General features: G+C 48.2%; 1 protein-coding gene, 1 long non-coding RNA gene and 1 pseudogene across 4 annotated transcripts; 2 read left to right on the plus strand and 1 right to left on the minus strand.

Annotated features, from left to right (window-relative positions):
- Positions 1–110: 110 nt before the first annotated feature.
- LSR (lipolysis stimulated lipoprotein receptor) lies at positions 111–13,305 on the minus strand. Of its 3 annotated transcripts, XM_017663409.3 has the most exons (10): positions 13,054–13,305; positions 11,546–11,890; positions 6,682–6,801; positions 4,770–4,826; positions 4,105–4,251; positions 1,625–1,786; positions 1,434–1,493; positions 1,208–1,339; positions 332–945; positions 111–240 (listed from the first exon to the last, which is right to left on the minus strand). In XM_017663409.3, exons 1-10 carry the CDS (start codon positions 13,160–13,162, stop codon positions 205–207), a joined length of 1,782 nt encoding a protein of 593 aa, XP_017518898.2. In that variant the 5' UTR covers positions 13,163–13,305; the 3' UTR covers positions 111–204. The 3 variants fall into 3 exon arrangements, with proteins under 3 accessions (XP_017518898.2, XP_017518899.2, XP_017518900.2); XM_017663410.3 differs by lacking the exon at positions 4,770–4,826; XM_017663411.3 differs by lacking the exons at positions 4,105–4,251; positions 4,770–4,826.
- Positions 13,306–13,800: 495 nt separating this feature from the next.
- LOC140847077 (uncharacterized) lies at positions 13,801–19,559 on the plus strand. The gene is made up of 2 exons (XR_012126705.1): positions 13,801–14,348; positions 19,431–19,559. It is a non-coding gene; the product is annotated as an uncharacterized lncRNA (long non-coding RNA).
- Positions 19,560–21,906: 2,347 nt separating this feature from the next.
- Positions 21,907–23,320, plus strand: LOC108398955 (protein FAM187B-like; annotated as a pseudogene).
- Positions 23,321–23,841: the final 521 nt, after the last annotated feature.

Genomic DNA, 23,841 nt, shown 5'->3' on the forward strand with positions numbered 1-23,841 from the left:
GGACACAAGGCCTTCTGCAGACACACACGCACGCAAGCACGCACCTACCTAGTAGCGGTCCAGGCTCCCTAGCTCGCTCAGCAAAATAAACGCTTCCCTCCAGACAGGCCTTGTGATCATAAATTTTATTAGACTTACGAAGGGGAGATAAATCAGTAGTTCCTCAAATTAAAAAAGTACAAAAGCTACATACAAAATGTGGGATCAGACGACTAAACTTTCCCGACTCAGGGCCAAGTTCTGCAAAGGAGAAAGAAAGGGGTGTGAGCTGGGGAGAACTGGAGGGAGAGAGCCCAGGTAGGTTTGAAGCCAGGAAGGGCTATTCACTCACCTTCTTCATCCTCCGCTCCCGTGAGGCCTGGGAGTCGGTCTCAGAGTAAGGGGGAGGTGCTGGAGGGTAATAGGCCTCCTCTTCGTCTTCATCTTTGTAAGGTCTTCTCCTCTCTGCTGGCTCCTTTCTCCTCAAGGCCTCTTCCAGTAGCCGCCCGTCATACTGGGGGTCCCCAGACCTGGAGCCATCCTCCCGAGGGTCCCGGGAACGGGGGTAGCGGGACCTAGAGTCAGCATGAGGGCGGTCTCTAGACCTGAAGTCTTCGTAGTGGGGATCCCGGGAGTGTGGAAAGTCCCTTGAGTTGTCTTGGTTGTAGAGGTCATCTCGGCTGCGGCTTCTGGGAGGTGCATAGGCCCGGCCTCTCCTCCCACTACTTGGGGGAGACCTCTCTGATTCAGCAGAACCCATCAGGGTGAGGTCATCCAGAGCGTCCACAGAGTGGGCCCGGGGCCGCCCAGCTCCCCAGCCACTCCCTGGCCGCTCTTGCTCCCACCTCCGAGGACTCCGGGGAGAGTGGCGACCCCATTCTTCATCTCGGATAGGGGTGAGGACAGGGCCTCGGGAAGGCCGGGATCTCCAGTCATCCTCATGGAGGGAGGTGACTTCACTCATGGCTGTAGGGGAAGGGGTGTCACTGCTGGGAGAAGGTCAGTAGCCCTGGGACCCAGCAGTGTCACCCATTTGGCTCATACACTCTAAAGGGGGGCCTCAGGCTTCCCGTCCATTAAGTGACGATATGCTGTACACTTCTCACTGTGACCACGGTAGGGAAGGAGGGACTAGGATTTGTAGCAAGCATCCCTGGGGCAGGTATCAGGGAGACATGCTTCCCCCTCCCTGCTCAGGAACCCCACAGATCCCAAGGCTCCTGCTCACCCCGCTCTACACGGCCATTGGGGAGGCCAGGTCGAGAAGGGTCAAAGTTGGCCAGCTCTTTCTCCATGTAGTACAGGACCCGCATGGAGTCGTCCTGCTGGCTGGCCTGAATCCTATAGCCACTGCGGACCTCTAGAAAAAGGAGATGTGATCAGTTTGGGAGGATGAATACTGACCCAGCCACCTCCCTTACAGACATGTCCAGTCTTATTAAATTGGTTCTCACCAGATGTAACGCTGCCGTCCATGTCACGAAGCAGGGGTACCTGGGAGCTGTGGCCACCAACTGTGGGAGATTAGCTATCAGTGGCTGCCCACCTAGAGCAAAGCCCTGCATTCCCAGTCCCCTCTCCCCTAGTCCCCTTTCTTCCAGCCCCAAACTATTGCCCCAGCTACTGCTGGCTTCACAGCCTTCACCTGAGCTATTCCTGTCGAAGTCTCCAGAGTACCCATTGTAGACAGGACCCATGGCGATCATGGCTGCTGGTGGTGGGGTTTTGGCAGGGGAGAGGTGAGCGTAGGTGCTGGGTGCGTAGATGCTTGGGACACCGGAGGTGGCTGCTTTGCCGGCAGTATACACTGGGGGAACGTGACAGTGTGAGAAAGAAACCAGGAACCATGTCACCCTTCAGTGTGACAGATGGTCTGGAGAGAAGAGCCTGGACCTTCTCCCCAGACCTCAGGGCTGTGGAGCTTCCCTAGGCACTTGGTTTCTGTAGGGTCCTGAGACGAGGGGCCATTAGGTTCAGTGGACCTATACCTCCTGTGCATTTCCTCACAGACGTTTCAGGATGGGCTTGTACATTGACAGCCCACAGCCCCAATCTGGCAGGCCAGTATGTTGTTTTACCTAACTGTGTGATGGTTTGCCAAGTTTGTTAAGTTTTACATAAAATCCCAGCTCTCTGGTCACGTTCTCCGAAGAGGTGGCTACCCTGGGCTGTTTTGAGCAACAGGAGGCAAAGATGTCCCTTTAGATAAAGCCCACATGCTGGACCCACAAGCTGGAATCAAGCATTTTCTTTGGTGGCTGAGCCCCTGCTCTCAAAAATGAATAATTTGGGGGATCCCAAGCCTACTCCCCTCTCATGCCTACTAGTTCCTCCCCACAGGGTCTTCCATACTCAGATGCAATGGGAGTCAGTCTTAGGCAGGAATGTGGGGGCATCAGTTTACTTGAATTGGCCAAGCAGCCAACATCTCATGTTTCCAACTTGCAGGCTGCCCCCACTCCCACCCTGCCCTGCCTGCTTCTGTGCTTGACAGCTCAAGGGCAAATCCTCCCTGCTGCCTTGCTCCCCAGGCAAGAGGCTGGGTTCTAGTGGCTGCTCTTTGCAGCAAAGTCACTGGGCCTGAGCAAGATGCCTCCTCCCTGGGACCCAGACAGAAAAACAGGATGGGGGGGACAGGCTCAGAAAGGTCCTCCATCTCAGATTCAGTTTGGAAGCAGAAGGCTGGGTGCTCAGCACCCCCAGCAGAAGCCCCTTCGTAGCTCAGGTGATTTGGGGTTTTATAATTAGGCTGGGGAATTGCTTCCAGGCTCGGCAGGGTTGTGGCCGCAGCAAAAGTTATAGGGCCTCCAGCCAAGAGTTAATGGGGCCTTGGCTGGGGTAACTCAGGATGGAGGGAACGTGGCCTTGGGACAGGCATTTGCAGTCCTGGCCCCAGCCCCAGCCTTAATTAGTGAGATAACTACAAACCCAGTTGTAGTCTTTGGTAGGGGGAGGGTCCCTTCTGACCTGTGAAATGGGTAACACCCACACCTGAGTAAGAAACTGTCAACTAAAAACAAGGGGAGGTAGCCAGCATAAGCCTCTGGAGAGCAGTGGACTTTTTCCAGGGAAGCAATACTTTGAGGAACCAGGTTACTCACTGAATTCAGTGACCATAAAATTAGTATGGGTTGAGCCACAACCCTGGGCTGGGCATTCACATACACACTCTTCTCTTAATGCTCACGAAACCCCATGGGGTTTGCCGAGAAGTGTTTCCTTGCAGAGAAGGAAACAGGCTCAGAGAGGGCATGCTGCTAATCTGAGGTCACATGGTATGGGTGGCAGGGCTCTGATTTGCTCCCTGGCCTTCAGTCATTACCGATGCTGACGGCAGTAATGTCCAGCAGCTAGCACATCTGGGTGCATTTTATGTAGGCCCAGCCCTGCAGTAAAAGCTGGACACATGAGGGGAAATCACTGAGCTTTCAAGCAGGTAAGGCATCAAGTTAGGCATCAAACCCCCACCTGCCCAAGCTTGCAACAGTCGCCTGTGATTTCACAATTAACACGGCTTGGACTGTACAGAGGTGCTGCAAACACACACTCCAGCAACCAGGGCACTGGCCATGCTGTCCTTCCCAAGGAGGGGAAATGGGGCAGTGGGACAAGGGAGACTCGCTGTTTCTTTTTCTTTCCCCTCCATCTCTGGTCTCATCTTCATTCCCAACCCTCCAGGGAACCACTTTGGTAGACACACTATCTATGTAAGATCCGGAACACTGGTGTGGATGCAGGTTTCCTTAATTTGCTTCATTTATGTGGTGCTATAAACCTTGTCTGGTTTCTTACCTTTTCCATTTAAGATTTTGCTTTTAAAGGGAGCTTTACTTTCTAATGAGTGATGCTTTGTACTATCTGAATTTTTTTTCTTTTAGCTTATGCACAGATTATACTTTCAAAAGAAAAAGCTCAAAATAAATGAAAATTAAAAACAAACGGAAAATTGAAGTATGTCAACGATAATCTAAAATAACAGATCCTTCTTGGCCCTTTCTCCCAAATTGCTCACCTCATAACCTCCAAACCAGGGGGCACTGACCTGGGTGGCAGGCAGATGGCCACCTCGTCCCCTTGGTACCAGGAGGGAGGCCAAGTGGCAGCGGTGGTGTGAGGAGCACTTACAGGCCTCTGGGCAGCAGCACTTGTCTGGGCAGCAGGGGCACCTGACGTAACAGCAGCAGGTATGGGGGCAACACTGACACCAGCAGATGCCCAGCAGGAGGAAGACAAGGAAGACAGCCAAGCAGACCACGACCACGAAGAGCCAGTCTGCGGAGAGATGAGAATAAGCCCTGAGCCAGGAGGCCTGGGAGGCGGGAGGGACACAGGTACAGAATGGCAGGGCAGGGGAGGGGTGGGAGAAGCTATTTGCAAAGCTTGTCTGGGAAGCTGCAGCCTTGCTGGATTCCCTGAGGCTGGGGCACATGAGAGGAGGGATACCCGGGCCAGTCCGGAGTTTAGGAACCCACCCTGGGCTCATGATGGCAAGGCAGAAAGCGAGGCAGCCAGGCTAGAGCAGGTCAGGAAGTAGCCTCAGAGGAGCCAGAGTGCCAGCTGCCCAGATCCCAACCCCCAGAAAAGCACTACAGGCACCAGTCACAGGAGCCCCCTGCCTGCACCCCAGGCCTCTCCTCAGCCAGCCCAGCCCCCGAAAGCCCAGGGCCAGGTCACTAGACACCACGGAGTTGGAGATAGGCAGGGTTAGTGGGGGTCCACAGTGAGCAGTGTTTAGGGTAGAGAGGACACTCAGAAGCAATAAATGGGGGGGGGGGGACTCTACCCCATACCTTCCATGGGCCCCGCCTGAAAATCAGGTAAGAGCTCAGCCACCCCCTCGGTCCTGCCTGGAGGGACAAAAGAGAGACAGATTATGCTGGCAAGGGCCAGCCCAGGCCTCCTCAAGCCTGAAGCCCAACTCCAGGCTCATCAGGGTGAAGGTGTGCTCTGCAGCAGGGGAGGGGTTGGCAGCCTAGGAGGGTCCTAGCACATGGCTCCTGTCCTCCAGTGCACCCCCCTCATGTGGCTGCTCCCCTCACAGAATCACCCAGTCCCTCATGCCATGGGAGATGCTGTTGCCCAGAGGGGTTCAAGAACACATCCCACGGGTTCTGAAGGTTTGACCTCAGTGTGGACACTCCATCTTTTCTGCAAACAGAGGTCCTGTCACCTCAGAGGGCTGCATCCCATGTGATAGGGACAGTCCTGTTCCACCAGGCATAGTAGGCACAGTGCCCTAGGCCCCATGAAAATGTTTTTATTTTTAAATCTGAAGAAAAATTTTAATAGTACCAAATATATAATAAGGAACTGTCTTTATAGCAACTCAGTCAAAACATACAATTTCTTTTTAAAACGGAAGAAGAGGCCCACCAGGCAAAAGTGCCAACAGCCCATACAAGTCAAAACGGCCCTGGTTTTGGCCCACAGGAGTGCCACCTGGGTTCATGCATTGTCCCTTGGGCAAGTTTCATGGCCCAGCCACCTTCCCTTTAGTGCCACTGATTGCTCTGTGTCCCACAAGTGTTGCGCAGCCAGGGCACCAATACACCAGGCAGTACGCCAACACAGCTCATGCACTGAGCCACATGTCCCTGTGACAGTTTCAACCAGCTGTACTCAAAGTGTGTCCACAAGGCCAAAACCACTTCCATAATAACACCAACCCATCACTTTCCTTTTTTGCTCTTGTTCTCTTGCGAGTGTACAGGGGAGTTTTCCAGAGGGACTGTGACACATAATGACATCACTGCCCTGATGGTAAAGCAGTGTGTGCTTGTGGACCTTGTGTTTTACTGGTTTTGATTTTTGACATGTTAAGCAACTGTAGATAAAACCCACAGAAACTTCAACAAAAACTGAGATCCTTAATATTAAGAGTAGAAGTGAGTTCTGAGACTCAATTTTGAGAAACGCCAGTGTATACTGGGTCTTTTACCAAATAAGAGTTCTCTAGGTCAACAGCGCATGCTTGCCATCACCCACACATGAACTTGGTCACATGATCTGAGCTCCCTGAAGCTTGCCCCCATCATGTGTACTCATTTACACGTGTTTCCTTGCATCATACATGTGATAATGGCAATGTATGCCTAGCAGTGTCCCACATATAGCACATGCCACATGAGACTGTGTGTTAGCTAAGAATTGAGCATCTGGCTAATAGCATCCCTTCCACACATGGCAGGGGGCCTCACACCTGGACAGGGCCTCCTGGTGGATATCCCACCCCACTGGGCATGTTGGAGGCAGCCTCACTTGAAGGAAGCACTTGCTGTGGAAGCCACACAGTGCGACCCCTGCAGAGGGCAAGACTCCTGTGCTTCGCAAGGGCCTCCCAGGTGAGATGTGGCTCTGGGGATGTGGCAGAAGGTGGGTCGAGCTTCCTTGCAATTAAACACACTGTCACCCCTCCTCACTCATTGCCAATCAACGCTGGCCATTTCTATATTAAAAAAAAAAACAAGACTGGGGAGAGGTTGAGTCCCTGCTCTCTCCACTCTCAGACTGGCTTATTTGAAATGTTGCAGGGGAGGGGTCCCTGCCTGGGGTGCAGGGCACAGACAAGCCCAAGTGACTGACGGTGCTGTGAGGGGAGAGCAAAGCAGGCGACAGAGAGTGAGCTGGAGGGCAGAGGACAGACATGCAGGAATGGCTGAAGAGGTCCCCTTCCCGGGCCCTCAGGGTCCAGCCCATACTCACCCAGGACGATGAGCTCTGCATAGGCCTCGTTGTTTCCCTGGAGGTCTTGGGCTGAGACCACGGAGCAGTAATACACACCACTGTCCCCCCAGGCTGTCTGGTCAAAGGTCAGGTCAGCATCTGGTCAGGAGGAGCCGTGTGAGAGCGCCATGGGGGAGGAGGTGCCTTATGTGGGCAGGGCTGGAGCCTCCCCGATGGGCATATTAGGAGGGGCAAGGCCTGCAGATGGACCAAGTAAATGGGAAATAATTCCTACCCAGGGCATGCTTCCTTTCAGGCTGTGTTCTAAACACTTAACGTGGGGTATTCGAAGAAGTCTGTGAGGTGGCTACTGTTACCTCTCCTGTTTTGTGGATGAGAAAAGAGGTCGGGCGAGATGACCTAATCAGTCCAAAGCTGTACCGCACCTCGGTGGCGGAGCTGGGGCAGTCTGACTTATAGCCATGCTCCGTACCACCTCTTGAAGCAAAAGCATAATTCTCCTGACATGACCCACCAGGGATCCTAATATAGATTGAGAGGCACAACCCGGATAAGGAAGCAGAGATAAACAGGCCAGATTGCAGGACTCAGGAGCCGCCTTGGGCCTGAGAAACAGTGGGGGTGTGAGTGAGAGCGATAGGACTGTCCCAGTTCGCTAGTCCATCTGCCCACCATCAGCCCCCACATTCCAGGTCAGAGCCAGGGCTTGGGGACTCCGAATTAGAAGCAGCCTTGGGCAAACAGCCTGTTAATTATGCCAGTAATAAAGTCTTTCAGTACATCCGGTTTCCTCTCTACTCCTCAGGCCCTGATTAGTTAAATCCCTTCAGCCATTCACCAGTGCCAACAGGGTGGGACCCAAGGGGAACTCCGCCTTTGGCAGATAGGAGGCAGGAACCGGCCAGAGAGGATCACCCCCACCTCCCCCCTTGCCCTGCACACCACTGCTCTTCTCCAGGACAGCTCTGAGGGCGGCTATCTGTGTGTGCGCCCCAGGCTGCAGCACCTGGCTCCCACCAGGCAGCAGGCCATTGCTGAAGGAATGAAAGAGCCAGAGCCTTCTTCCTTCAGAAGACCTCGCATCCTGTCCAGTTATCCACACCATTCCCAAGGCCTCATCCTGCTCCCAAGGCCCTGGGCACACAGCCTCAGCCCCACTGTTCTCCTTTGCTCCCTAGACTCCAGACACACAGGCCTCCTCACTGTCCCCCAGCATGCTGGGCACACACCTACCACGTGTTCATGCTCTTCCCTCTGCCTGGCGTGGGTTCTCAGCCCCTCATGGGGCTGATTCCATCCAGTTCCCACAGTTCCCCTGCCTGCCTGCAGGACTTTACCTGCCGGCTTAGGGACTGACCGTCCATGATCCCATTCACAGAAGAATGTGGGCTCCATGCCAGCAGGACTCAGTCTGTCCTGGTCACTGCACGGGGCCTGGCCATGAACCCCTTCCCTCCTCATGCTGACCTTCTTTAGCTTCTGTTGTCTATTCCAGTGTTCTGGGCACACACCTACATTTAAATAGGCACTTGATACATTCATTCAGTATTCAACACCTAATTACTGAATGCACCTTATGTTCCCGGCAGTATCTGAGGCACCTGGTATACTAGAGAGCAGCAGTTCTTGATGTGTGATCCCTGAACCCTGGTGTTCTGGACACCTTTACAGAGGATCACTGAGGTCAAAATTGTTTCCATAATACTAAGATGTTCTCTTTTTTCACTTACTCTCTCAGGAGGGTACTACAGCGTTTTCCAGAGGCTACATGACATGTGCCATCACGATACACTAAATGCAGCAGCAGCTCTGAGAATCCAGCTTCTATTCAGCCAGACTTCAAGGAGATGTGCAAAAATATAAAGCAATGCCACACTTTCATTGAAGTCTTTTAAGAAATATGGTTATTTTTTTATGAAAAAGCATGCTATTTCTTGTAACCTATGTTTATTATTGTCATTTAAATCATTTTTTAAACTTCTCTCCCTTTGCTAGCTATAAAAACAAAGTTCTTTGAAGACCTCAGTAATTGTGCAAAGACACCCTAAGACCAACATGTTTGCGAACCACTGCTACAAAAAGCAGATGTAAATCCCTGCCCTTGTGGAGCTCAGATCCTAACTGGGAAAAAGAGACAAATAAAAAACCTAAAATTTTATTGCATATCATTTGGCGGTAAGGAGTATGGAGAAAACCTATCAGTGAAAACAGACAGGAAGTGGGGGACTCTATGCGAATTTGAGTGGAGTGACCAGGAAAGGCCTCCAGGTAAGGTAAGTGAAGGCCACGTCCCCTCCACGGTCAAGCACACAGCCACTGGCTACTGAGTTCTTACTATATGCTGGTCCCTTTGTGCATATTTTCACAGAGTCCTCATAAAACTCCCAAGCACAAAATCCCCGGATTCTCCATAACACTCTCTTCGCCCATCATTTTTCCACCTGTGTCTTTAAATTAGGCTCTGACCACACTTCCCCATAACCGGAACTCTGGGCAGATCCCTGCCCAAATCCCATGCGACAGCAAGTTCACAGGCCTGGTGTTGAAATCTGGCTCCTGTGGGCTGGATCACGGCCTCAATGCGTTTTGTTTAGCTTGCGTGATGTTTTCAAAGCCATGAAAAAATATGGCTTTCCGGCTTCTTTTGATCAATTCTAAGGCCTGGGCCCACCTCCTTCCTGCAGGCACACCCTGTCCCTGGCCTATGTCTGGTCCTGACACCACTCAGCACCCCTCGTGACCTTATACATACCCTGGGTTCTCTGGTCCAGTGCTGCTTAGTGGGGAATACGGAGACCCCAAGTGCCCAAGGAGGAAGAAACAGGGTTCCTGTCCAGGTGCCTCACATCAGGGATGAATGGAGGGGGGCAGGACCCACCCTGAGCTGAGGGACACCGAGGTGAACAACCATTACTGTATGCCCAGGCCTACTTTCACTTAAACCTGATGGTTGGTGACTCCAGAACCCAAGAAAGTCCACTTTTCTCCCTCCTCAAAGCTGGACTGGAGGAAGCTCCCATGGTGCCAGGGCTTCCTGAGAGGACACACACACAATGGAAACTTACAAACCATGGCCTATATCAAAAACAAACCTAACTTAAGGCATTTTGAAAGACCCCGGCCTGTGGGGCCTTGAGGCATAAAGACTCTGCCCCAGATAACAGCCTGAGGGTCACTCTGGAGTTCTGAGTCTCAGCAGAGGAGCCACAATTCCAGCCAGCCTTCAAGGGCACTCAGCATTTGAGTGGTCCTGACAGGGCTGCTGGAGAGATCCCTGTGTTATGGGGAAGGGGCCCACACAGTTTGAACCCCCAAAAAGCTCTCTTATTTCAAAAACAGCAGGATGCTTCGGGCTGAGCAGCCCATGGAAATTCAAAGCGAGCAGATCCTGGTTCCTCCCTGAAACAGGACTGACAGGCTGGGTCCCTGGAAGCTTTCCTTTGGTCCAAGGTCTACACAGACTGGGGAGAGGAGTGTGCTCCATGGCCTGGTCTCTTGGGGTCTGCAAAGGGATGCTCCCCAACCCCCCATCCCCTGCTGTCCCCATGGATTAAAACTAATCCTTGTTTAAAACAGTGAAAGGATAAATCCATTAAATGAGTGAGCCTTCATCCCCTGCCCACTGCCATCCATCACCTTCCTGCCTGCCATCTGGATTCTTTAGGGCCCAGTCCCTCCTTAAATCACATTCACAAAGGTCTTAAGGTGTGTGCCCCAAGTCCATCCCTACAGCACATCACCTAGGCCTGCTTTGTAGCACTTCCACTTTGAGATTCTAACTTTATATATCTGCTTATTTACTGCCTGTCTCACCCCACTAGAATGTCACCACCTTGAGGGCAGGGACCTTGCTGTCTTGATCACCGCTCCATCCCTGGTACCTACAACAGTGCCTCATGCTTAGGAGGCTCAATAAATAGTTAAAGAATGGATGGATGAATGAACAGCTAGCTCCCCGACACCGCTTACTTAGTCCCAACTGGCACCTCCCATCAGCAGGCAGCATTATGGTTAAGGACTAGGGCTCTCAGGGCTGCCTGAGTTTAAACCCCAACCCCGTACTAGCTGTGCACCTAAGATGAGCTACTTAATCCCTCTGTGCCTCAGCTGTTCAGAGTGTAAAATATAGTTGTAAGGACTTACTGGGGTAATGTGTGTACAGCGCCTTCTAAATCATAGGCTTTTGCCACATTACAATCTCCTCCCCCTTCAGTTCACTCATGTTACCTCCTCGGTAAGCCCTTTGCTGACCACCCTAGGGTTACAAGTTTAGAAACTAGACCCACAGTGGCTGACTTAGAATCCCAGCTCTGTTACCAGCTCTGTGACCCTAGGCAAGTCATTCTACCTTTCTGGGTCTCAGTAAAATAAAAATAGAATTTACCCACACAATCTGTGTCATCTAAATGAGTTACTTCATATAAACCTGGATTGGAGCCTGGCACACAGGAAGCCCTTTATACTTATTTTTACTTATTGTTGCTGGTATTATTAGTATATGCAGAATCCCCGCCTCTTTTTTCATTACCCAATTTCTTTATCTTCCAGCACTGGACAGCATGTGTTACGTTTATCTTATTTGTCTCCCTCACTGGAATTCGAGTCCTGTGAGAGAACGGATTTGATTTTGTTTACTGCTGTATTTTTGGAGCCTCAATACTGCCCCTGGTACATGTTAGGTGCTCACTAAATCTTTCCTGTTAAAGGAATGGATGAATGGATAGAAGAAAGGACCCTTCTCTTCATCAGTCCTTCCCGCACTGGTGCTCAAGAGAGCTTCCAGATGCCAACTCCAGGCTGGCACAAGGGAGCCAGCGCCACCACCCCTGTGAGCCTAGTCCCATCCTCCACCTTGTCCCCTGCCCCCCCCACCCCCGCATACTTCCTGTGATGGTGATCCTCCGGCCCTGGTAGTAGTCTCCCAAGGTCACAGCATTGCCTTGCTTGGTGGCCACAACCCTGACAGTGCGCACGCTGTCCTGGCACTCCACATAGGGGTTGTAGCCTGGGTTCCCAGCCGCCAGCTGGGCATTGAGCTGGTTGTCGACGCTGGCTGGGGAGAAGGCATCAGCAATGCGATCACGGCAGAAAGACTTATACTTCCAGATCACGATGGGTGCTGTGGGGGTCGTGGTAAGCTGGTAGGTGCATGGGAGGGTCACTGGCTGGAATAGGATCACCACATGGTAGGGGTCTGACACAGTCACCTGGATGGCACTGGTAGGGGCTGAGGGCAAGAGGAAAGTCAGCAGGGACTGTTATGAGCCCAGGAAAGTACTTCAGCAGAAATGAGCAACATCATTTGTCACCAGCTTGACACTTAAAAAAGTGAGCGGTCCTAAAGAGCATCTGGTACACACGGTTTTTTAATCCCCAGGGCCAGTGAGTATAGCTCTCATAATCATGCCTATTTTATAGATCCATGGGGCTTAAGTATGAAGTGCAAGGTCCCACGGCCATATTCCTTGGAACACCTGTCTGCCCCTCTTCCCCGAGTGTGGCCTCCAAACCACCCCAGCGCCCTCTGTCCTTGGCCATTCTTTGGTGGCGAGGGCCCCTCTCTGTGGCCTTGTACGGGTAAGCCCAAACGGCCACTGCAGGTCCCACTTCAAAAGCCATCACCAAAGCTCCTAAGTTACCCAGGGGCTTTGTGAATTTTGGAGTTGGCTGACTTAACTGCTTTGCCATGGAGTAGCTAAGCCCCCAAAAGTCTTCATTAGCCTCCCACCTCATCCTACCCAAAGCCATTTTAAATGGACATGTCAAAGTGCTTGCAGAAAAATTAAGTCTTCCCTGTACCCGGCCAACAGCCGATCCAGGTACAAACTTGCCAGCAGGTTCGAAACCAAGTCCGTAAGTCCATCCCACCAAATTCTTCCGCACAGATACTTCGAAGCCCGCGGGATATGGGTGGGGTTTGAGGGGTGGGGAGTCCCCAATCTCGCACTCACCCGAGGCCTGGACGTTGCTCCCTTCTCTCTCCCTCGAGGAAGCCCTCAAAGGCCCTCTCTTCGTCACCCCAAAACTTAGAAATCTTGGGGATGCGCCCAAGTCCCCATCCCAGCCTTTCCCAGTGATTCGATGGTTCTGCACCCCTACCCCACAAAGGATCCCATTCTCCTAACCGCTCCAGGGTTCGCGGAGCAGGAGTTCCACTTCCTGCTATCTCTTAACAAGGGCGGGGGAGCGCTCCCCTACACCGGGGGATTCCCCCGCCGCCCCCAGTCTGGCACACAGGAATCTGGAGACCCTGGGGCACTAAGGAGGTCCTAGGCTCTGAGCTCCCCCTCCCCCAGCTCTCCTTCCTCGGCGGTGTAGAACTCCGCCCATCCTCCCCTTCTATAGCGCCCTCCCGACGTTCCGCAGCACCAGGGACCATGCTCTCCTTACCTGTACACGAAGTGCTAAGAAAGAGCCACACGAAGACGACCGCACCCCAGGCGGGGGTGGCCGGGTAGGAGCCCAGGGCCCCAGACAGCCCACGGGCGACCAGCGCCATAGAGGCCGTCTGGGAGCGCCGAGCCCGCGCGTCCCCTCCTAGGTGTCGGGAGAGTAGGGGGCGCGGCGCACACCAAGGCTGGGAGGGGCGCTTGCTCCGCCCCTTCCCGCTTCCGTTCCTTGTCCCTATTTTAAACTCCACTGCCCAGTTCTAGGGCTTTAGTGAGCGGAAACAACGTGGGTGAAGAGCACGCTTCCAGGTTTCAGGGAGAAGCTTGCTTGACCCCCCTATGGTTCCCCGAGCTATCCCACCCCCTGCAAGCTCTGGGTAATGGATCGGTCCAGGTACCGAGGGTGAGAACCCAGGGCTGGGCCTGGGGGTGGGGGGGGGAGGCGGGGAGGGGCTCCTCCACCTCCCTCCCCGGAAGTGGGTTGACCCAGGTGAGCTCCGGCCCCGAGGGTCGGAACCAAGTGACCAGCCCGCAGGGAGGGCGCCTTCAGACCAGGGATCAGGTCCTGTCCCTTCCTGCTCGGCCCAAGCCGAGCAGAGTGTGACTCACGAGAACCGAGACTCAGTTGGAGTGATTCACCTGTTGAAGGGGCGGGTCCTGCCGGGCACCTGTTCCCTCTCTATCCACACCCCTCTTGCCGGCTGGCGATGGACCAGGCTAGGTACACCCTGTGGGGATAGGCCAGTCTCAGCGGGCTTCGGACTGGGAGAGGCCGGTGGAGGGCGTTGACTTTTCCATTAGCTCGGGGGTTCCTCCTGTCCGGGGGGACAGAGGCGCTGTGGGCTTTTTGTGTCTCCCACTTTGATGATTTAAAGAACCAAGTGAAGTTCACGGAAAGGAAGAACCCCTTAGGGACGCCTGAGGGGAATCCGGCCCCGGAAAAGTTGAGATTCTACTTTGGAAGTTTTCTCCACTTCCCCCCCCACCCCGCCCCCATTCCCAGCTCGTGGTTCGGCCCCCGGGCACCCCTCGCCCCAGGTCAGGCCTCCGGAAACTGGCTCTTAAAGGGGCCGAGCGGAAACGCGGGAGTAGGACGGGCTTCAGCCAAAAGTTTCCCAAGGACTGGGCCACCTGCGTCCTAGGGCGGGGCGGAGCGAGGCGAGGCAGCTGGATGGCGGGGAGCTCAGCGCAGCTCTGCTGCCTCCCGAAGGCGCCTTTGCGTAGCGCTGCCTGGAGAACCCTAGGCGCTTCCTCGACGACCGAGAGGCTCCCTGGCCTAAACTGGCCACTGTCCAGGTACCCAGGAAAGTTTGGTTCGATAGTATCCTGTTAAAACTCAAGTCAGATCACTCAAAACCTTCCTGTGGCTCCCATTCTTAGCAGAAACCAAAATATTTACAGTGGCCTGATCCCCCTGACCACCTTCCGTGTCCCCCCTGGCATTCTCAACGTCAGCCACACTGGCCTCCTCGCTGCTCTAGAACGTGCCCCTCACACTCCCACCTCTCACCCACTGCCGTTACTATTCCCTCTCCGGAACAGCTTTCCAGCAGCTGGAAAATGTCTTCCGCCTCCTTTAGGGCATTACTTAAAGGTCACCTTTGCAATGGCACCTTCCCTGGCCACTTCTGTTAAATTTTAACTCTTTCACGTTCCTCCTCCACTTCACTTTTTATTGTGGTAAAATACACATTCCATAATATTACTTTAACCATTTGTAAGTGTGCATTTCAGTGTCAATAATTACATTCACAATGTGTGTACTCCTCAAGTATCTATACCTTAACCTTTTTCATCATCCCCAACGTAAACTCCGCACCAATTAAAAAATAGCTCCCCATTCCCATCTGACCCCAGCCCATGGTCACCTGCACTGTATTTTCTTTCTTTGTGAATTGTGTATTCTAGGTGCCTCATATAAGTGGGGTCATATGAGATTTGTCCTTCTGTGTCTGGCTTATTCACTAAGCATAATGTTTTCAAAGTCCATTCAATAAATAAAATTTTCATTCCTTTTTATGGCTCAATAGTATTTCACTGTATGTGTATACCACATCTTGTGTATCTACTTATCTGTTGTTAGACACTTGGTTGTTTCCACCTTTTGGTTACTGTAAATAACTCTGCTATGAACACTGGTGTACAGATATCTGCATTAAATTCTTTTGAAATTGCTAGGTCCTATGGCAATTCTATTTTTAATCTTAAAGATCTGTTTTCTACATAGGCTCCACCTTTTACATTCCCACTGGGTTCCAGTCTCTTCACATCCTCACCAGCACTTGTCATCCCCCCGCCCACCTTTTTTTTTATTATAGCCGTCCAAGTTGATGCGAAGTAGCATCGCATCGTGGGTTTGATTTGCATTTCCGTAATGCTAATGATGTTGAGCATCTTTTCATGGGCTTATTGCCCATTTGTGTATCTTCTTTGGAGAAATGTCTATTCAAATATTTTTTAATTGGGTTGTTTGGGTTTCTGTTGTCAAATTGTAGTTCTCTTCATATTCTGAATATTAATCACTTGTCAGATACATAATCTGCAAATGTTTTTCCCATTCTGTAGGTTGTCTTTTCACTTTCTTGATAGTGTCTTTTGATGTACAAAAGCTCTTAATTTGATAAAGTTCAATTTAGCTATCTCTTCTTTTGTTGCCTTTGCTTTTGGTGTCATATTTATGAAATCATTGCCAAAGCCAAGGTCATGAAGATTTTCCCCAATATTTCCTTCTATGAGTTTTATAATTTTAGCTCTCAAGTTAGGTCTTTGACCAATTCTGAGTCAACTTTTTTGTATATGGTATAAGGTAAGGGCCCAACATCATTCTTTTCCATGTGGTTCCGGTTTTCCCATCACCATTCATTGAAGTGACTGTCCTTTACCCATTGAATGATCTTGGCACCTTTGTCAAAAATCAATTGGCCATATATATGAGGGTTTTTTCTGGGTTCTCAATTCTATTCCATTGGTCTATATATCTGCCCTTATGACAGTACCATACTGTTTTGATTACTGTAGCTTTGAGTAAGTTTTGTAGTTGGGGAGTATGAGTCCTTCAACTTCATTCTTCCTTTTCAAGGTTGTTTTTGCTATTCAGGGTTCAGTGCAATTCTATATGAATTTGAAGATTTGCTTTCATTTCTTTGAAAAAAGGCTGTTGGGATTTTGCTAGGCATTGCATTGACTCTTTATACCACTTTGGGTGATAAAATATTGACATCTTAACAAAGTTAAGTCATCCTGTCCATGAATATGGAATGTCTTTCCATTTATTTAGATACTCTTTAATCTCTTTTAGCAATATTTTGTAGTTTCAGCATACAAGTCTTTCACCTCCTTAGTTAGATTTATTGTAAGTGGAATTTACAGGGAGAATTTTCTTAATTTCCTCTTCATATTGTTCAATGCTGCTGTATAGAAACACAACTGATTTTTGTGTGTTGATCTTGTACCCTGCAAGTTTGCTGAATTCGTTTATTAGTTCTAGTGGCTTTCTTGTAGATTTTTTTATATATAGGATCATGTCATCAGTGAATGAGGATAGTTTTACCTTTTCCTTTACAATTTAGATGCCTTTTACTTCTTTTTCTTGTCTGATTATGGTGGGTAGGACTTCCAAAACAATGTTGAATTACAACAGTGAAAGTAGGCATCCTTGTCTTGTTTCTGACCTTAGGAGGGAAGTACTCAATCTTTCACCATTGAGTATGAAGTTAGCTGTGGGTTTTCCATAATACCTTTTATCAGGTTGAGGAATTTTACCTTTATTATTGGTTTTCTGAAGGTTTTTTCATAAAAGAATGTTGGATTTTGTCAAATGCCAACTTCATCAATTGAGATAATCCTGTGGTTATTTACCAAATTTTTAATCAAATTGGGAGGTTTTTGGCCATTGTTTCTTTAAATGTTTAGTTCTTTCTGTGGCTTTCTCTGTTCCTCTTCTAGGACTCCAACATTATGTATGCTGGTCCTTCAGGCTCTCTTCACTTTTCTTCAGTCTTTTTTCCTTCTGTTCCTCAGACTCAGTACTTTCAATTGTCCTGTCCTCGAGTTTACTGATTCTATCTTCTGCTGGCTCACATCTGTTTTTGAGCTCCTCTACTGAGTTTTTCATTTCAGTAATCGTATTTTTTTTTTACCTCCAAGATTTCTTTTTTGGTTCCTTTTTATGTTTTCTACCACCTTATTGATATTCTCATTGTGTTCACAACATCATTTTCCTATTTTTCTCCATGTCTTCTATGGCTTTTTAAGCATTTTAAGACTGTTGTTCAAGTCTTTGTCTAGTATGTCTGCCACCCAGGTTTCCTCAAGGATGTTTTCTCCTTTAATGGGCCACACTTTCCTATTTCTTTATGCCTTGTGATATTTTGTTGAAGAGACGTTTGAATCTTATAATCTAACTCCGGAAATCATATTTCCTTCCTTCCCCAGGATTTGCTGTCTTTTGGTGTTTTAAACATTTGTTGTTTGTTGTTGTTATGACAGGGTGTCCCTGTGCTAGAGATCAGCCTGAGATAGAAAATTAAGGTCATCTCATGTCTTTTCTGAACTTGCATCTTTCCATGGGCTAATGCAATGATTTTCTACATTCTCCTGTATTATGTACTATCAGTTGCTTTTGAATACTGTACTCCCTAAATGTCTGACTCCCAAAGGGGGAAAAGGGGAGAAAACCCAAAGTCTTTCCCTTGAAATTTCCTGGAATCCACTTCATCCAGTGGTGGCTAAACAATGGTGGCCTGCCTGTGATCTGCTTTTGCAATCAGAAGCAGTAATCTGCAGTGAGAACACAGAACCCTGGTATATAAATGGCAAGATCTTTATTGCCCATTCCCAAATAATAACACTGGTTGAATACTTTATGTACATTATTTCATCAAATCCTCATAAGAATCCTGTGTGGCCAGTGCCATTCACATTCCTATTTTGAAAATGAAGAAACTGGTTCAGAGAAAAAGCCATTTGACAAGGCCTCCATTTCAGGAAGAGGCTTCATTGTAGTTCCTCAAGTATGTAAGAAAAAGAAAGCAGGCCCTTTTATCTGGGAGCTGACCTGACACTAATAACTGGGTGTTAGTTTTGCGGGTAGGAGCTGGCCTAGAACTTATAACTAGGTCATGGTATTCTCCTGTTGAACACAAACAATTCCCAGAACACCAACATCATACAAGGCCTCTGGGTAACTGATGGATGAAGACAAAGATGAGAGCACTCATGTCTGAACACAGACCAACAGGAACATTGCCCAAAACCAAAAATACTAAATATCCCCTTCTCCCAGCTAATTTGAGTGACTGCTAATTTAACTTCACTACCTTCTTCTTGTCTTCTAGATAATATAGAATTACTCCCACTTTTTGGCAATACCCACTCCAATCCCCACTTCCTCAAACCCCTGAATCATATAGCACAAGCCTAAATTCTATGTCTTTTCTAATACCTTCTTACTGAGACACTGCACTGTCCCCATGGTGTACATCCTCCTTCACTGCAGTTAATCAATAAACCCAGCTTTGTGCACCCACACGTGTGGTCTGGATGGTCTTTGGCTGAAAAGCATTGACATGCCAGGTATGTTCCTACCTCAAGGCTTTTGCATGTGCTGTGTGCTTAGTACAGCCTTGCTTCCTCTGTACTCTGCATGGCTCATCTTATGTGGGTCTGCTCAAATGTCACATCTTTAGAGAAGCTTTCTCTCCTCACTCCCTTTAAAATAGTCTCTATATTAGTTTTCTAGAGCTGCCATAACAAATGCCACAGACGTGGTACCTTCAATAACAGAAATTCATTTCCTCACAGGTCTGGAGGCTGGAAGTCCAAGATCAAGATGCTGGCAGGGTTGGTTCTTGGCTTGCAGATGACCTCACTGTGTCCTCACATGGTCATTCCTCTGTCTGTGTTGTCTGGGTCCTAATCTCCTCTTCTTGTAAGAATACCAGTCATACTGGATTAGGACCCACCCTATTTACCTCATTTCAACTTGATTACCTCTTTAAAGGCCCTATCTCCAAATAAGTCATGTTCTGAGATACTGGGGTTAGGGCTTCTACATATGGATTTTGGGGAACACAATTCAGCCCATAAAGTCTCTATCCCCATCTCTCTCTCCCTTATTTTTCCTTCAAAGCACTTATATGACCCAATATTTTATTAGTCATTTATTTGTTTGCCATCTCTCTTCTTCCAAAGCAAAGAAAACATTGCTCAGCAAATATTCCATGTGGTCCCCTACATTTCCCAGTACCTTTGTAGTCAGGTGAGGTTATGCGATTAATTCTAATTAATGGTTGCAAACAAAAGTAATGTAGATTGCTTCCAGGACAAAGCATTTAATTGTCTGTGCATGACTCACTATCTTCCTTTCTTTTGCCATAGCAGCTGACGATGTTGCCAACAATGCAGCCTCCATCAGCCATGGCATTTGAAGGGACTGTGTGGAGCAGAGCTGTTCACCAATCAACACTGGACATGTAGCATGAGCAAAAAGAAAATTGTGTTAAGCCATTGAGATTCCAGAATTATTTTGTTACACAGCATAACCTAACTTACCCTGATTAATACATCCCCATTAGAATTTAAACTCCAAGAAGGCAAGGACTTAGCCTGCACCCTTAAGCAATACTTATTCATGGAGTAAATGAATGTGCCAGGCACAAGAAGGTGAACTTGCTAGGCCTAAATTACTCTAATGAAAGGTTGACCAAGAGATGAAACTGATCCCAGAGCCTGGGACTGACACCACTTGGCCACATTCTCATTATCCCAACCACTGGCTTGTTCTAAACCCAGACTGTACCAAGAATTTGACATGAGTAATCTGAAAGCTTTGTATCAACCATAGTTTGTGTTTGGAGAGTTCTTATGTCTTATGTCCCTGTTATACAGATGAGAAAACTAAGGCTTAGCAAGTCTCAGCAAGTTGCCTAAGGTCATGTAGCTTACACGGTGCCTACCACAACCCTGGTACAGCTTGGATTTCCCATCAGTGGATGCTATAGCAGACATGGTTGGCTACACCAAAGAAGCATTTTCTTCTACATCTCTCCTGCCTACAAAGCGCTTGTTTTGTTTGAGTCTTCAATGACTTCTGTGGCCAGGGAAGATTGTATCTCCCCAGTGCTAAAGAACGTATTCTGATTTGCTTAAGCCAGTCATAGAAATTTCCTTTCCTTTCTGGAACTGGTTTAGATCTGCAAATGGCACCTAATCCTGGCCAATGGAGCTGTTAGGAGTAATCTGATGGAGGATTATGGAAATGGGTTGAACTCGATAATATAAAAGAACATTCCTTGTAGTAGAAATTAGCTGTGGTAATCATTTCTGACTGCCATTGATGCAATGTTTCCTGGACATAGAATTCCATTTCCATTGTCATGTTGGTGGATTGCTGGTTCGGTGGTACGTTAGTCAAACCATGTCTGGCTAATGGTTTGTGGGCAAGCAACATGTGTTCTTTAAGGCCAGAGCATTTAACTGTAGACATGAAATCCTATCGAGCTCTCTTTCTTCCTCCTGTGTCATGAAACTGGAAATGTTTGAAATGGCAGTCGCTCCATCACCCTAGATCCCTGAATGATTATAATGCCAACAATGGACATAGAGCACAAGTGAGAAGCAAACCTTTCTTTTTTTAATGTCACTGAGATTTTGGAGAAGTTTATTATAATAGCAAATAGTGTATCATGAGTGATACAGAAATTCGTGTCAGGAATGGGGTTCTAATGTAATAAACAAACAAAAACCACATGGTATTGGCTTAGACACAAAGCAAAGGGAACAAGAAAACTTATTTGAAACTGGGAGGATGGAGACCGTTGCCTGAGATATTTGGAAGGCAGATAATGTACTTAAATAACTTTCACATTAGGGGAAGAAGTAGGAGTGAATGTTGGCCAAAGTTGTCTGAAAATTGGGAAGGCCTTTGAGAGACAAAGCCCAATTAGAACTTAGCTTTTGTCAAGGATAAAATCAAGGGTATAGTGCTAATCAAATTATTATTAACCATTGTTAAAATCCCTGAGTGAATTAAGACCCTTAAGACAATCCTTAAGATATTCCCAGGTATACAAAAATGGATCAGTGAAATAGAGTTGAAGAATATGGCTCTCCATGGATGCCTGATAGACTGTAAAGTAACTGTGATGACAGAGAGAGCAAACGAGGGAAGGAAGGAGGGAGAGAAGGACACAGAGAGAGATAAGAGAAATAAAAAGAAATCTTGAATAGAACTTTGGATGTGTACTTTTGCACATGGAGTTGACTGGAGGCTTATAAGAATCCTTGGGTCCCAGCTTTGGGAGACAGAAAACAGGATAAGAAACTTGCACATGTGCGCAGGCAGGGACAGCTTCCAATACCACCTCAGATGTTGCTGAAGAGGATAATGGGAAAAGAGATGGTTCATTCCCTGTAGAGAGGAGACATGAGCCACAGAGAACAAAAGTTTGAGAAGCTCCTCACCAACACCAACAGTGAGGAGTGATTTGGTGCTAATTATGGAATTCTCCCCAGCTACAAGCCAGGAGGTCCTTGGAGTACATTCTCACTGGACTTCATAAATGGTACAGACCAGTGATTTCTGTGTCTCCCTTTCTTCCCCTTTCTGATGCACATGGAGCCATTTTGTCCTGTTCCATCACTGTATATTGGGTATGTGGAGGACAAATAATTTGGTTTTAGTTCACTTGTTCTGACTTAGGTTCACTCATTTTGTTTCCTGACCAGGTCTTGTGGATATTTGAGTTTTTGATCCTGTGATTTACATAAGGCTATTTGATTACCTGAACTGAGTCATACTCTTGGAAGTGCAGTGATCCGAGGTCCATTCCACTGCCCGGCCGATGTCTGAGTTCCGGGGGTGACTCCACAATGCCTGGGTAGTTCCCAACCTCCTTCTATAGTCAGGCTACCATGCTGGCCACCATGTGGCTGCTTAGCCTTTCCCTGTCCGCTCTGTGGGCCCACATGTTAGTCAGCTGTACTTAACAAGAGTCTCTGCCAGCAGGCCCTACTCTCAGGCAATAACGCTATCCTGCTGTGTGACCATCCCAAGGCATTCTGGCAATTCTCTTCCATTCTGGAGGAGGATCACTTGCTGCTGTCCTCAGTGCCTAATATAAAGAAACTGCCTGGGGGCAGTCTCCTGTTGACCAACCCTCAGCCCTCCCAGACAGGCCTCTATCGCTACCAGGACAATGACAGTGCCTTGTGGTAGAGTATGAGATTGATTTCCAAGATGTCACTACCCTGCATATTACCCACAAAGACCTGGGCCAAGAGCCCCTGCAGAATGAGACCCTGAGACTGGGTGGCAGTGTACTTATCTTCACCCACTGGGAGCCCTGGCAGGACTGTAACTGCTGTGGGGAGCCGGCAGAGCGCAAATGCCTGGCGTGCTGCTATATTGAGGAGTCTCCGGAGGAACCCATGCCCTGATGGCTCTATCTGAGGACAGAGAAGGTGCAGTACAGCCTCACTGTGGCCTGAGCTGCAGTTGGAAACCTGTCATACCCTGCAACCATGTCAAGGAAATCCACCAGCCGTACTTCATCTCTGACATCTACCAGTTGGGCAAATTGACCAACAACATGTGGCTCACCTGCCCCTTGGCCTTCATCTAAAGGCGACTGGACCAGGGCATCTGCCCATTTCCTGTGCTTACCTGGGCCAGGGGTTTGCCTTACAGTGGGAAAGCAGGCTCTCTCTCTCAGCCGTGGTCAGTGGGTACAGAAAGGCTTGCTCGGCATTCAGCAAGTTCATTCAGCAAGAATTTTCTGGTGCCCCTTCTGAGCCAGGCCCTGGCCCAGTGATGTTGGGGACACAGTGGTGACTAATGAAGACCTAGTCTCTGCTCTTATCAGTTCCTCATATTCAGGGGGAGACCAAATATAAAACCTAGAGACAAGTCATTCCCTCCCATGCTCATGCCAACATAGACACTAATGTGCTTTCTAACCCCTCACTGGACTTTGACTGATATAATTTGTCTATCCTAGCACCAAAACCACAATATCTTAATTTTATTATCCCTTTTAGTAAGTCATTATATCTGGTAGTATATATTTTCCAATTTTTGTTCTTTAAGAGTATCTTGGTTATTTTTGGCCCTTCGTATAAAAATTTTGGAATCAGCTTGTAGTTCCCATCCAAAAAAATCCAATTAAAAAAATTGGACCTTCATTGAATCTAAAAATAAATTTAGCTAGAATCAATATATTAAAATTTAGTCTTCCAGAACATTAACATTGCAAACAATTCTATTAGTCTTTCTTTAATTTCTCCCAGTAATGTGCAATCATTAATGCAGAGGTTGTACATAAATTTTATTTATTCCTAGGTATTTTATTTTTTCACAAACTGTGTCCTTGTTTTGAATTTATAATGCATGAATTAATAAGTGGTACTTGAAATAAAATAATCCAGGGTTTAAAACAGTGTTTTGACTTTGACTGTATTTTAATATACCATGATTTTGAGATCTTATTCAATGGTTTAAATTGTATATATGTAGGGTTAATTGACAGATAACATTATATTAGTTCCAGGTATACAACATAATGATTTGATATCTGTATACACTGCAAAATGATCACCACAATAAGTCTAGTTACCATTCCTATTACAATACAAAGTTGCAAATTTTTTAGTGTATGTGGTAAGAACTTTTAAAATGTACTCTCTGAGCAACTTTCAAATATTATGACTATAGTCACCATGCTGTACATTATATCCCCATGACTTACCTATTTTATAACTGGAAGTTTGTGCCTCTTGAACCCCTTCACCA

The sequence above is a fragment of the Manis javanica genome, chromosome 17, assembly GCF_040802235.1.
Source record: "Manis javanica isolate MJ-LG chromosome 17, MJ_LKY, whole genome shotgun sequence".
Classification (NCBI taxonomy): Eukaryota; Metazoa; Chordata; class Mammalia; order Pholidota; family Manidae; genus Manis; species Manis javanica.

Coding starts and splice junctions, on each gene's coding strand:
- LSR (XM_017663409.3), bottom strand. CDS start 13,162: ATGGCGCTGGTCGCCCGTGGGCTGTCTGGGGCCCTGGGCTCCTACCCG. Junction 4,252..4,769: donor TCAGGCGGGGCCCATGGAAG/GTATGGGGTAGA, acceptor ATCTCTCCGCAG/ACTGGCTCTTCGTGGTCGTG. Junction 1,494..1,624: donor CTTCGACAGGAATAGCTCAG/GTGAAGGCTGTG, acceptor AATCTCCCACAG/TTGGTGGCCACAGCTCCCAG.